Raw genomic sequence first — 15,017 nt, 5'->3', positions numbered from 1 at the left:
TCTACCATCCTGCAAAGTTCAGTTCCAAACCTGATCAAACACACCTGAACTAGATAATTAATCTCTCAGGTAGCACTTTATAATTACAGACAGGTGTGTTGGATCAGTGCTGGAACTAAAGTCTAATATAGGTAGATCTCCAGAAACAGGATCGGGCACCCCTGGTCTAGCCTAACTGGAAATGCTTACACAGCCTGTGGAGAGGCTGCCTCCATCCTGCATACTATGGCATTGCTGCAGGTTCATTAGAAACTTTACATGAGGGGTTCTCAACTTTGGCCCACAAGATCCATTTTCCTGCAGAGTTTAGCTCTAACCCTAATTTAACAAGTTAATCAACTTCTTCAGGATCACTAAAAGTTACGGGCAGGTGAGCTTGATCAATGTCGGAGCTAAACTCTGCAGGAAAATGGATCTTGCAGGCCAAAGTTAAGAACCCCTGCTCTAGCCTCTAAAACTATAGATGGCACAACACGATAAGTCTAATGTAATCTGACACAATGACATCATTATCACATGGAACAGCCGATTGGTTCTCTCTTTGTCAGTAGCCAATGAGCTCACTGCTCAACATTCAAATATATGACTAGTGCTTGCTGTAGTAGCTTCAGCATGTTTCTAAAACAGCTGAAATCAACATCTAAGATAAGTTTATGCACTTTTAATCTACAGGGGTTGGACAATGAAACTGAAACACCTGGTTTTAGACCACAGTTAGTATGGTGTTGGGCCTCCTTTTGTGGCCAATAGAGCATTTCGTCTTTGGAATGACAAATACAAGTCCTGCACAGTAGCCAAAGGCATTTTGAGCCATTCTCCTCTTGCAGATCAGGGGTCAGGTCACTACATGATACTGGTGTAGGAAAATGTTATCTGACTCGCTCCTCCAAAACACCCCAAAGTGGCACAATAATATTCAGATCTGGTGACTATGCAGGCCATGGGAGATGTCCAACTTCACTTTCATGTTCATCAAACCACTCTGTCACCTGTCTTGCTGTGTGTACTGGTGCATTATCATCCTGATACATGACACCACCTTCAGAGTACAATGTCTGAACCATTGGGTGCACATAGTCAACCTTCACACCTGTTCTTACTGGTGGAATGTGCAATCAGTGAAGACTGGCCACCAGGCTGCAAAAATATAGCCATGAAACCTCCAACATTATATTGGCCAGTGTTTCAGTTTCATTGTCCAACCCCTGTATATCGCTGTTTAAATTGCATTGTCTGCCTAATTGAATTAAAAAAAATGAGCAAACATAAACTAAGTTTAAACTAAGGGTCATGTTAACAGTTTGCATATTGTATGCAGGAGTGAACTATTAGGCATATTAGGAACGAAAAGACAGCACAGGACATGTGCCATGTATGGTGACCCATACTCAGAATTTGTGCTCTGCATTTAACCCATCCAACACACTGACACACACTGTGAACACACATTACATGTAGTGTGGTCTAACTGGAAATTAAGACAGTCGTGTGGTCGCCCAGGCGCACATAGTCATAGGCGACTAGTGTTAAGCCAGTCAGTGTGGTAGCCCAGGCACACATGGATAATAATACATGCGGTTCACGTGGCTCAGATAATAAAACCTAATAAGATAATAAAAACAGTTTAAATGGAATTAATGACTTGGAGAGTCATTAATGGCTGTTTGATTTATGGACTTTATCTGGAGTGTTTGCACGCAATTGCAGGAAACCCGTGACACAGAAAAAGTGCAAAGTCATTATAAGAATCAATGGGAAATAAAAGGTGCATAGCAAAAATAAACAAACTGTGACAATACAGACAATACAGTTTTGCAATCCTTTAAGAATATAACTTATAGGCATTTGCATCAGCAAACTGAACTGACATTACAAAGAGAAAATGCCTGGAGGGCAGTAACATCTTAGTTATAATGACCTTGTAAAGGTTGATGGCGATGACCAGCCGGCGGCCACACTGATGTTATCAAAAGAGAAACCACTTGACCACGCCCAGGAGGAAGCCATTCCCCCAAGTGGAGTCGGCTTTCACGCCAATAAGCCTTATAGCTTATAGCAATAAGATTGCTACAGTGATTCATAACCTGTAGCTCTTTAGAGTGTCCAATAAAGCATACAAAAAGCTCCCAAAGAATACTTGTACAAGCATCTATTTCAAGACCGCATTTTAAACGGCCATTCGTTAGAGGAACCATTTTCACAGCTCCTTTAGCAAGCTGAGTTTGTAGTTCTGGCCAAAGAACATGACCATTGTTGTCCTTTACCAAAGTTTGAATAATACCTCTAAAGCAGTGTCCTGCAAGCACATGGAACGAGACATCTTGTTCTATGAAGCTGGAGTGCTTAAGCAAGAAGTGGTGCATGTCTGTGGCGACTTCTGAGGATTCATTGGGGAGAAGGGTGTCAGGATCCTCTCCGGACCATTGCCCAATCCTCCAATCCAAATCATTCTCCTTTGAATTGCCTAAAAAGATTAAACCAATGGAAGCACAGATCCTCATGTGTAAACTACCGCTCAGCTCCATGACTGTGCTGAAGGGGCGGGGCCGCCTTCTTGAAGGTGATTCACAGGCAAAACAGGGGGAGACTCACGCTCTTGCAGTGAGAGAAGCCTGTCTCAGTGAGCACAGCTTCAGCATGGGCATGGCCTAGACAAGCAGTGTACTCAAAACTAGAGCTGTTACCGATATGGAATCCTTGGCGACAGTATTTTTAGTTTGGTCCACCTAAAAAGATCAACCTTTTTGATGTAGTTGAGAGGCACTGATTGTCATGTGCAAACCACACCGAAAGATCAAATTGCTGCGGGGAGAGTAAAGCATGCAGGTCCTGGGCCAGGGTGAATTCATTCAAGCTCATTGCTCAGCCCCAAAACTCCACTGTTTCATCCTCCAACGCAGCTGGGAGGAAAGAAACAAAAGAGAGTGGGAAAGGCGAGTGTTGCATAAGCTGGCGTGCAATAAGTCTGCACGCAAGTTGATGGCTATCGCTGACAGTTGAAAGATTCTGATGAATTGCGCTCTGAGCGGACTTACATAGTAGTCAGCTCCTCCCCTTTTTGTGGGTTTAAGCGCCATTTTTTGTGCAGGTACATGAACTTGAACAAATCAGGCTTTAGTATCAGAGTAAAAAGGAGTCTTCCTATAAACGTAGATATGAAACAGGAGAAACTGTTAGAAAGCAACAAGGTCTTTCACCACATAATGGTCAATTGTCTAAAGCTGTAATCTTTAATAGTAGTCAGACCTACTCTGTTGATAATGTGTGGAAAACGAACTGGAGGAAAGGTGAGGAAAATCTTGAAGCACAGGAGCATTTCACTTTATCACGCAATAGTGACTTTTCCTCTCTATTATAACAAAAGCGTCTCACTATAAATGGCATGAGTAAACATACTTTATCATCGTAATCATTGTTATATAACACCCACATTCCAGGCTATCAGGCAGTGATTACAGATGGGCATGGCTTGATATTCTACTGTTCATTCAGCTTTCGTAGATATAAAGAGTCGAGACTCAACATAGATCAGGTGAAGACTTCTGACGGCTGTTTGCACAACTGCAAAGATGATTTTCTTTTTTTCAATTGTGTGTTTATTGGTTGCATATTGCATTTTTCATAGGATTTTTGTTCATAGGAAGACCTTCACTGGCACTGCCAAACTTTTTGGGAAAATGGTCATTGTAACAGGTAGGTGACTTTTGTTAAAAAATTTGCACTGTGCAAAATTTCTCAAATGCTGTTCTTTTAGAGCTCAGTTTCTTAGTTGTTTCTTTTAAAATTCCTTAAAAGAATCAGAAATTCTATCTGTTGTGTCTGACAGGTGGCAACAGTGGCATTGGGAAGGCGACTGCCACACAGTTGGCCTTGAGAGGAGCCCGAGTGATTCTGGCCTGCCGCAGCAAACAGAGAGGAGAAGCAGCAGCACAAGAAATAAGGACTGTGAGTGAATGTGAAAACATTGATCTGAGACCAAGACCAAAGTTACCACATTGAATATTTCTAGAGGTTTGTGTGTTAGTACCGAAAGAAGTTTTGAATATAAAATAACTATTAAACATTAAAGAAACTAAAAATATCTTTGTCCCAGTTCATTAATTATTAAGCTACAACTTCATGCTGATTCTGATATGTTCCTGATAGGAAACTGGGAATGATGCTGTGATCTTCATGCAGTTGGACCTTGCAAGTCAGAAATCCATCAGATCTTTTGTTGAAAACTTCTTGAAGGCCGAGCCCAGACTAGACCTGCTCATCAATAACGCGGGTAAAACTATAAGACCAAAAAGAAGCTCCTAAATCTAAGGTTGAAACTTCAACATACATATACTACCTGTCAAAAACTTGAAATAATTAAAAAAATGTTTTTTAATGGGGTAATGAACTGAGAAACCAAAATTCCCTTGATCTTTTGACATATAAGAGGTGGTAGCCTCTTACTATAAAAACATCCTGTAATTTTCAGTACTCGAAATATTTTAGTTGGTCTAAAAGCAGCTTTTATGTGACCCGATCTGGCGAAATAATTCGGAAATCGCAACATTCTATTTTAAGATACAGGCTGATAATGTGGAAAAACAATGACATTTTTTTATTTTTTTAGCTAATTTCAAAGAACAGACATTAAAAAATAATCTCCCAAAGTTTCGTAGTCAAGATAATTGAGTAATGACTATTAATGTTGACTTAAAGTTTTACTAAATTCGCTGGCAATTAACATTGCTTTTCTCAACTCCTCTCGTCACTTCTGAGCATTTCCCTATATTTTGGGTATGCCCTGAAACGTCACTTTATCTGTATAAAACTAATCAAAAAGCTTAGAAATGTACACAAACAGTGAGATAAACACTGATCATTTGTCAATGAGAATGGTTTCGACTGACCGGCAGACTAGCAGCGCTCTGTGTAAACAGAGCTAGCAAGAGTGGCTAAGGCTAGTCAGTGATTTTTTGTTGGTTCTAAAGATGTGTCATCCTCCGATGAAAGCGACAACGTTGTAAAAGTTCCTTTGGATGCAGAAACGGAGCATGAATTTGTCACCCCTGTGGAAAAGGTTCACAACAATGATGAAAACTTTGAACAGCCTGTGACTGATGTTGGGGAATTAGGGGTCATGTCAAGTTGTGAAGCAGTGTGTGTCGAACAGTTAGCAGTGATCGAGATGACAAGTTAGCCAAAATACGTGTTTTCTGTCATTTGATAACATACACGCTTTCTCTCTATGACTGCGTGTGCGTGCAATGTTTTATTCAAATAAATACTTTAAAACAATTTGAGCTTTAGCCTGGTTTAATAGCATTTATATACAAATGTCTTTGGACAAATGAAGCTGTTAAAAAGTTTATCCCTTTAAATGCAATAGATTTTGAAAGATATCAACAGAAAACGGGCAAAAAAAAACTTTAAAAGCAATTTTCTCAGGTTTTCAAGTGGAAAAAGAAAGCAGACGATCATAATTCAAATGGGAATATCTTCGCCTCTGTAGAAGAAGATAAATGCAAGCTTCTACATCACTGCCTGTTTATTATTAAGAGGTGCTGTCCGAAATAACTTACAAGTCCACAAGACCGACAAATGTCCCATTTGTCATTTTAGCGAGTACACCCTTTGTGGCCACTAGGTGTATGGGATTTTTTTTGTGCCAATAATAATGAACGTAACTTTATAAAACTGAACGTAACTTTCCAAGAAACGATCAAAAATATGCCACTGCAAAAGAAGAAAAACAAAATGAAAATGAAAAAATGAACTCAGTCGCACAAATTTAACATGCTCTTCAAATATGCTTCATTCTTTGTTAATGATTTTCAAAGAATCGTTTTCGCGAATCATGGATTCTGAATGCGTTGCCACAGCTTTCGCTTACGCTTCGCAAATTTTCGTTTGCTGTTTTGGCACAAACCTCTCGTGGGGGCGGGCTTAACAGCGATCTACTCTGATTGGCTAATGAGCTTTTGATTGACAGTTGCTTTCTGACCTGGATGCACAGACGGTGACGTCCGTGGCGCGCATATTGGAAAGTTGCTGCGGTGTGCAATACGTTGTGCTTTGTTTATATTAAGTATTAATGTTATTAGTATTTCACCTACGGTCGTCTCTTAGTGTCTAAAGATGAGCTCCCAGGAGAGACACGGAGCGGCATCATCTTCCACCTCAGCTTGTCCCTCAGGGCAGCTTGAAGGGGACGTTCTAAAACGCTTAACGTGGCTTACGTACGTAAAAAACGACCAGGAATCCCCAAATTTTTGTCAAACCACTTGTAACAAACACTAACTACTATCAAAAGAATGAGCCCTTATTCCACAGATAAAGTGAATAAAATCACGTTAAGCGTTTTCTCCCCCGTAGAAGCCTATTATAAGAAAACAGTTTAACGTGGTTTTTGCATTGGCATATTTTTGATTGTTTCTTGGAAAGTTATGTTCAGTTTTATAAAGTTACGTTCATTATTATTGGCACAAAAAAAATCCCATACTAGGTGCCCTCAATGCGCACTTCTGCTGAGCCTGCACTGAAGCGAGCTCCATCGCAGAATTCTACCCATCAGTTAAAGTGCCATTGCGATTTGGGAAAGGGCTATTGAAACTAAAAGAATAACCTATGCCGACTGTAACGACTGATCCGACGGTAATGACTATAACTGTTTGTTGTGTTGCTCAGGATTAGCCACTACAGGACACAATGAAGATGGCCTCGGGATGATCCTTGCTGTCAATCATATCGGACCATTCCTGCTGACCAATCTTCTGTTGGAGCGTCTCAAGGAGTGTGCACCCAGCAGGGTGATCAACGTGTCATCTTGTGTTCATAATGTGGGTACTATTGATTTCGACTGCATCAATACACACTAGAAGCTCGCTCTGGGATCATCAGACTATGATGTATTCTGGGACTACTCCAGCAGCAAGCTCTGTAATGTACTCTTCACCCATGAACTGGCCAAAAGACTGGAGGGAACCAATGTCACATGCTACAGTCTCTATCCAGGTTAGTGATTAATGAGAGTTTGCAATATGTAATGCAATGCTTAATAGATCAGTGCAACAAAGTGTGTCAAAGTCTTCAGCAGAATCATTAGCTATGATATTGACATTATTACCACAAACTGAATAAAACTTTAGGAATAAGTTAAAGGGTATACAAAATGGCAGTATGTTCTCTAAATGCAAAAAAAAGGAGTATTAGCAGCAGCAAAATTCTACAACTTCCAAACTATCGCAATTACTTTGTAATTATTTTTACTCATAACAATGGTTTAAATAGAATATGGAAAGAACTTGTACTGTATCTACTGATCTCAATGTACAAAAGTGATGTTTTTCCTCATTTTTTGTAGTTTTCGAGTTCATTCAAGGTAGATGCAGCAATGGCATATGTTGTTTTCTGAGAATTGTATCAACACAAAGTGAATTTACTATAAAAAAAGGAAAATATCAAATCCAATGGACACAGAAAAATCAACTTCATTCCCTTAATTGTAATCAATTTCAATTTCAACACAAATCTCCCAGATTTCTCATCCTCTTATGGTTTGTTTTCCATGTTTGATCTGTTTTAGGTTCAGTAAAAACAGAGCTCAACCGTGACATCAATGAATGGCTAACGTGCATTCTCAAGTTCATTATTGGCAACTTCTTGGTGACCGACCCGGTGTCCGGGACTCAGACGACACTGTACTGTGCACTACAAGAGAACATTGAGCACCTGAGCGGACGATACTTTTCTGACTGTCAGCTGGTGCAAGTAAAGGCTGAGGCCAGAGATGATGGAATTGCCAAAAAACTGTGGGACATTAGTGAGAAGTTGTGTGGCATGGATTGAATACACAGAGAAAAGTACTGTATTATGTTGATTTTGGATCAGGCAAAGGAATAAATATAATTTCAAGTTCTGAGTGCATAAAGTCTTATTTACAAGCAGGAACCTTGTTTTGGATTTTTCTATGTGATGGAAATACTGATCTATAATAAAATCTAACTTTATATTTAGTAGTGAATGTTTTTTTTCTGTACAATAAAATTTCAAAATGATGGAGGAATATAAAACTGTTGATTTAAAGTTGTTGAATTGGCTGTTGATTGGTTTAAATGATTTCCTGCTGTATAAGACCTTCCGAATCACTGTTGCAAGACCTGGCTGCATCTACTGTATGCCCGGGGGGTTTGGATATTGTTGAGAGTGACCCACTCACTATTGCAAAGTGTGTGCTTTAGGACAGAAATCATATATTATCCAGTTTATTCCTGGTCTGAAGAATTGTTGGCCATGTGGTCCTGTGATGACCTCTCTCTCTCTCTCTGTAAACTTCATGGAGGTTGAGAAAGACCAGAGGCACTGGAGACTAGAAGAATAAGAGAAAGAAAAAAGTAAGAACGAACAAAAGATATAAGGATGAAAAAATAAGAAAGAAAACAAGAAAAGGGACGGGGGGCAGTGTACGTGTCAAAGTAACAACCACATGGATGTTAGGACCAAAGATTGCCCATCAGAACATTGCCAAAAGCATCACACTGCCTCTGCTGGCTTGTCAGGCTACCTTCTTCCATTGCTTTGTGGGCCAGTTCTTATGCTCACATGTCCACTGTTGGTGCTTTTGGCAGTGGACAGGAGTCAGTGTGGGCACCCTTGTCTGCCGCTGGTCTGCACTGTGTATTCTGACACCTTTCCATCAGAACCAGCAGTAATTTCTTGAGCAATTTGAGCTACAGTAGCTCATCTGTTGGATCAGATCAAACAGGCCAACCTTCCTTCTTTGCTCTTCCACATGCATCAATGACCCTGTTGCTGGTTCACTACTGTTCCTTCCTTGGATCACTTTTGAGAGATACTTACCACTGCAGACCAGGAACACTCCACATTGTCACAACTCAGTAGAAATGAGAACGGAGGCAGATGTGAAGTGAAAAACCAAACAGGAGACTTATTGTCAGACTTGCAAAATGACAGTGCAGAGAGGTATAGATCAATGTTGGATCTTATCTGTAAGTTCGTTGTTGGATATGAATGAATCAGAAGTCCAAGGTTGAAGATATGGACAGGATCATAGAATTCAGAGTAACAGCAAATCCGTGGAGCATGGAGAGGTGAGGAGTCTGTATTATCGGTGTGAACGGTAGACCAGACAAACGAGAACTGTGTGAGGGAGTCTATTTATAGGGGTGTGGCTGATTGTGCACAGGTGATCAGTATTCTGGTGATTGAGAGCGGGTGTGTGTGGGTCCTGGTGATGTGGCAGGTGAGGGTGGCTGTGGTGAATGCCTGACACACATGAGCTGCGATTTTGGAGATGCTCTTACCCAGTCGTCTAGCCATCTTACCCAGTTGTCTAGCCATAACAGTTTGGCCTTTGTCAAATTTGCCTAAATCCTTACGCTTGCCCATTTTCCCTGCCTTTAACACATCAACTTTGAGGACAAAATGTTCACTTGCTGCCTAATATATCCCACCAACAAACAGGTGCCATGATGAAGAGATAATAAGTGTTATTCACTTCACCAGTGAGTGGTCATAATGTTATGCCTGATAGGTGTATATATATACATATATATATATATATATATATATATATATATATATATATATATATATATATATATATTGAACAAAAAGTGGCATGTCCAAAATTATTCATACCCTTCTCAATAATCAATAGAAAAGCCTTTGCGCTTCCTATAATTGCTGACCAGCTTTTTGCATGTCTCCACTGGTATTTTTGCCCATTCATCTTTAGCGATGAGCTCCAACTCTTTCAGATTGGAGTTTCTCCTTGCCGTCACCTTGATCTTTAGCTCCCTACAAAGATTCTCAATTGGATTTAAGTCAGGACTCTGGCTGGGCCACTGCAAAACGTTAATGCTTTGTCTACACCACTTTTGCTGTGTTTTGGGTCGCTGTCGTGCTGAAGTTTCTCTGCAGACTGCCTGATGTTGTTGTTGAGAATTTTGATGTATTGCTCCTGTTTCATGGTGCCGTTTACTGTGATTAGGTTACCGGTTTAAAAAAAAAAAAACATTAGGTTCCCACCACCATGTTTGACAGTGGGGATGGTGTTCTTAGGGTTGAAGGCTTCTCCTTTTTTACGCCAAATGAGGGCTACATCATTGTGGCCAAACAATTAAATTTTTTGTTTCATCTGACCATAAAACAGAAGACCAAAAGTCTTCTTGTTTGTCCAAATGAGCATTTGTAAAGGCCAAGTGGGCTTTTGTGTGCCTTATCTGGAGAAGAGGTGTCCTCCTTGGTCTGCTTCCGTGGAACCCAGCGGTGTGCAGTGTTCGTTGGACTGTCTGCTTTGAGATGTTGCCACCAGCAGAGCCCAGATTCATCAGGATGGCCTTGGTGGTGATCCTTGGATTCTTTTTTACTAGGGCTGCATGATAAATCGAAATGAAATTGCAATCGTGATTAATCGAAAACTGTGATTGTCATGCATATCTTTTAGTGAAGCACGGTGTGTCACAGTCATGTCAGTTTTTGTACTTTGTTTTTCCCATTGTCTCCCCCCGTCGATTTGTCTTCCTTTGGTTCAGCCCTCGTCAGTGTGATTCCCTGCAACTGTCTTTGTAATTAGCACACCCTTTATAAGTCTGTCTTTGAGTTCAGTTCTCTGTCGGTCTATGCTTTATGTTTACGCTTCGTGTGTGGATGTTCTTCGTGTTCCTGATCAGTCTGCTCCTTGGATTATATTAAAAGACTTTGTTTTGTTTGTGAAATCGTGTTCCAGTCTCATCTATCCAGCACCATATTGTAACACAGTGACCTGTGATTTCCATTTCTATATGATCTGTGATCAGCAGTAAATCTTAATCCAAAGGCCAGAGGGCGCTCTCTCTCGGAAATGCTAAAACACCTGAAGGAGAAACCTAGAAACCTATCGCTGCAGCTGAATAAAGCTAAATTAATATTTAACTGCTTTCACTGATTCAACGTGACTAATCACACAACTACGACAATATATTGTTCACTGAAGTTCGTATTATTATAATTTTCATTATAATAATGTATATTTATACTGTAATGCCTTCATCACTGTGTAGAATACTATGAACTATGTTCTGTGCGTTATTATGTGTAAGAAGCCACATCATTTCACAGAAGGATTAATTTCAAACACTTGACTGATGTTATGAAGTAAGTTCGGAGTAAAAATATTATTTAAGGTGATATTTTCACGTGCTTTGAAATGTAGTACCATTTTTTACACAGCACCGTTGTTCATTGAGAAGCTACGCAAACTGCTCTCATTACAAGAGAAAAAATTATTTTTGATTGCATAATTGTGCGATTATATTTGCGATTTGGCATATCTTCTAAGTGAACTACAGCTCTGTGTACTACATGCTGCACCATCTCAAAACAGGTGCTGGAGATTTACGGCTAATCACAGAACTGACATTATTGACAAAATGGCTTACGACCACATCCTCTGAGATTTTTCACAGTGTGGAACGTCTTGTATTTTTTAATAATACTTTGCACTGTACTACTGGAACTTCAAAACATTTAGATATGGTCTTATAGCCCTTTCCTGACTTGTGAGCAGCCACAATGTGCAGCAGCCGCAGTTCCTCAGTGAGCTCCTTTGTCTTAGCCATGACTGTCCACAAACCAACAGCAGAGAGCTTCTGTTTTTCACCTGTTGAGTTGATTAAAACAGCTGTTCCCAATGAATCTGGGTAATTAGGATGCTTTAGAACAGCTTGGACTATTTGGAATGGTATAGAACTTTGGATTTTCCCATAGACTGTGACAGCTTGCAAAAGGTATGAACAATTTTGGACATGCCACTTTTTGTTCAAATGTAAAAAAAAAAAAAGCTGAGAAATATTTTTTTTCCGCAATGATGCCTCTTGCACATCATCTTATCTTTTGGGAGACGTCTGTGTCATTTCTGGTTAAAAAAATTAAAATAAAAACTTGCTGGTTAAATAAAAATAACTTTGTCAGAATTTGCCAGGGGTGTGAATAATTTCGGGCTTGACTGTACCTATAAAAACACGTGTGTGTGTGTGTGTGTGTGTGTGTGCTTTCTCTGCTCATACACAAGGGGCAGCGCATGCATGTTCTACGTCAGCGGCACCACACACATGCGTCAAGGTACTCTCGATAATGGTGGAAGACGGTAACTCAGGGGAGACGAATTGCTGAATAAAGTATTTTTGTTGTTGTTTTTTTTCCACAAAAATCCAAAATATAGTACCTGGAGGACAATGAGTAATTGGAAGATGTTGTGTCTTTCTAAAGACGATGTTGCATCTTTTTAGAAATGTCATTCTACCAGTGTGTTTCTGGATGTGGTTGTTAACTGGCACCAGCAGATGGTCACAATCTCTGCCTCACATGTCTGGGCATTAAGCACGCTGAGGTGGCTTTCATGGATGAGTCATGATCCCACTGTGGGAAAATGACCATCTCCCCAGCTAGCAAAAAATATCCGCACGGCTTCTTATTGCCGCCGGCCCTAAGCTGTCGGCTATAGGTGCGTCCCGCTGGCGGGGATGAAACGTTTGCCGCCGAATACGTCACTCCCATTTCTTGCGAGATGCCGCCGGCGAAAAGCCAGCGGGCCGACTGCTTCATTTTCTTTGGCGGTTGCCTCCGTCTAATGGACCGCGGCCGGCTGGCGGCAAGCCGCTTTGAAATACAAGGATTTCTACTAAAATCGACCAGCAGCCATGGCTATGATTAGCATGTTGGGAGTTAGAATGGAAGTGGAACTGACAGCATTTGAACTACTTTTCACATTTGAAGCGATTATAAAATCATATATGTGAATTAAATCCCAAATTAGTTTTTTTTTTTTTTAAGTCATTAGGGTTTATTCTTGACTCTTCCATGATAAGGTAAGGTTTAGGAAATGACATTTAAATTACTTTGAAACTCTGAAGCGATAGAGTAGCCTAGGCTATATGTAAAATATATAGAATTATTTTATGCACTTAGGTGAAATTTTTTTTTTTCTGTTATTTATATTTCAGTGATCTGACATCATGTTTCAATGACAGTTACTGTACTTTGAAATGTGGAATTAAAACGTCAAATGGAAATTTCTCTGGTTTGATCACCGTGGCCTAATGGTTAGAGAGTCGGACTTGTAACCCAAAGGTTGCAGGTTCGAGTCTCAGGTCCGGCAGGGATTGTAGGTGGGGGGAGTGAATGTACAGCACTCTCTCCACCCTCAATACCACGACTGAGGTGAGTCCCTTGAGCAAGGCACCGAACCCCCAACTGCTCCCCGGGCGCCGCAGCTATGGCTGCCCACTGCTCCGGGTGTGTGTTCACGGTGTGTGTGTTCACTACTGTGTGTGTGCACTTGGATGGGTTAAATGCAGAGCACAAATTCCTGGTATGGGTCACCATATTTGGCCTCCTTCACCTCCTTTCCTTTCTTTTCCTTTATATATAGGCTATATATAAGCGGCGACCGATCGCTCGAAAGTAGCGTTTGCCTCCGAAGGGCCGCATTTGAAATAACGGCGGCAGGCCGGCGGTTGGCCCGCGGGCCGGCCGCGGAACGATGGTGGTAGGAAGGCGGCTGCCGCTTTTAAAAAGCGGCTGCCGCCGGCGGTGCACCGTCAAACGTGTTTGCGATTACGCCATTCTGACGCTTCTACTGCCGCCGGAGCGCCGCCGGCGGTCCGCCGACTCATTGCTATCTGGGTCGGAGCTGCAGACCAGGCTCCAATACCTCAAAAGAAGTGGAGTTCTTGAGTAGAAGTGGAGCTAGAGTAGAAACCTCCACTGTGTTCTGAGTCCTCGAAGCTGGATGACTAGCTTTTTGGGGCGGAGCCATTCTTCCTGAGGGGGCATGACGACCTTAGGAGGTGGACGGCATCTTTTACTGCCATAAATCAGCCTTGTGACCATTTACTGCCTCACCTGGTGGGGCAAATCGTGTATCATCTAGTGTGTGTATTCAGAGGTATTTAGGCAAAAAATCTGTCGAAAGTGTCTTCATGTCTGTGGTCTCCCATGGTTTTAAAATCGGGACTAAGGTAAGGTGCTCATGCCAATCAACTATTGTGGGATCAGCCTCTGTCACACCGACAAGAAGCTGAAAATTACCTGATTTTAAAAAGGGGATATTACTTTTAAAGATTAAAAAAAAAAAACAGTGTAGGGTGGTTGTGTACAGTCGTGGCCAAAAGTTTTGAGAATTACATAAATATTGGAAATTGGAAAAGTTGCTGCTTAAGTTTTTATAATAGCAATTTGCATATATTCCAGAATGTTATGGAGAGTGATCAGATGAATTGCATAGTCCTTTAAGATAATACATTAAAACAATATGGTAGCACACACCCATATGTATTATAAAGTAGCAAAACAAGCTTTTTTAGCTGGATAGCTGGATATAGATGAGACTGGAAGCCAGACCTATAAAATTTACAAAAAGCCGTGCCCACTCTTACAGGAAAAATAAGGTGGCTAATAGGGTGGCCAAACAACAAAATGAACTAGTTGACTCTCATTACGACTCTGGTTTATGGAGGATGTCTGGAGCATTTTTGCACACAATTGGAGAAAACCTCTGACACAGAAAAAGTGCAAAGTCATTATTAGAATGAGGACTGAAACATGCAAGACTTTCTGCTTCTACTGACAGAGTTCACTGACTGTGTCTGAGATGAAAATTATTCATATTAACAAATTTTAAGCTTTTTGTAAAAGTAGCTGTACACAAAATTACTGTGACAATACAGTTTCTAGGCATTTGCATTGGCAAACTGCACTAACAATACAAAGACATTTCACCACATTATTATCAAATATCAGGAGCATTTACAAACACTAGAACATTTTAGAACATTTACACTTTATAATGCATCTGTGACTTTAGCTCTCTTACTTACTAAAGTGCCTCTGTGTTCTTAAGGCCGCAAGTAAACATGCTTTTGTCATGTGGATGTCATTGTATAACACATTCCACAATATCAGGAAGCTGTTACAGATGGGTGTGGCTTAAGATCTGCACTGATTATTCAGCTTCTGTATCTGGATATAAAGATTCGAGA

At 40.7% G+C, this 15,017-nt stretch overlaps 1 protein-coding gene across 1 annotated transcript; it reads left to right on the top strand.

The window, feature by feature from the left end:
• The first annotated feature begins 3,516 nt into the window (after positions 1-3,516).
• On the top strand, positions 3,517-7,977 carry LOC141288930 (dehydrogenase/reductase SDR family member 13-like). The gene is made up of 5 exons (XM_073821136.1): positions 3,517-3,693; positions 3,827-3,945; positions 4,147-4,270; positions 6,664-6,990; positions 7,562-7,977. The coding sequence occupies exons 1-4, from the start codon at positions 3,570-3,572 to the stop codon at positions 6,852-6,854; spliced, it is 558 nt and encodes a 185-aa protein (XP_073677237.1). The 5' UTR covers positions 3,517-3,569; the 3' UTR covers positions 6,855-6,990; positions 7,562-7,977.
• Positions 7,978-15,017: the final 7,040 nt, after the last annotated feature.

Source organism: Garra rufa, chromosome 16, assembly GCF_049309525.1.
Source record: "Garra rufa chromosome 16, GarRuf1.0, whole genome shotgun sequence".
Classification (NCBI taxonomy): Eukaryota; Metazoa; Chordata; class Actinopteri; order Cypriniformes; family Cyprinidae; genus Garra; species Garra rufa.
This window is presented reverse-complemented; position numbering and strand designations above follow the sequence as displayed.

Bases quoted from the DNA above. Each gene is read 5' to 3' on its own strand.
- LOC141288930 (XM_073821136.1), top strand. From the start codon at position 3,570: ATGATTTTCTTTTTTTCAATTGTGTGTTTATTGGTTGCATATTGCATT. The intron at 3,694-3,826 runs GTAGGTGACTTT...TGTGTCTGACAG, and splicing joins GAAAATGGTCATTGTAACAG to GTGGCAACAGTGGCATTGGG. The intron at 3,946-4,146 runs GTGAGTGAATGT...TGTTCCTGATAG, and splicing joins CAGCACAAGAAATAAGGACT to GAAACTGGGAATGATGCTGT.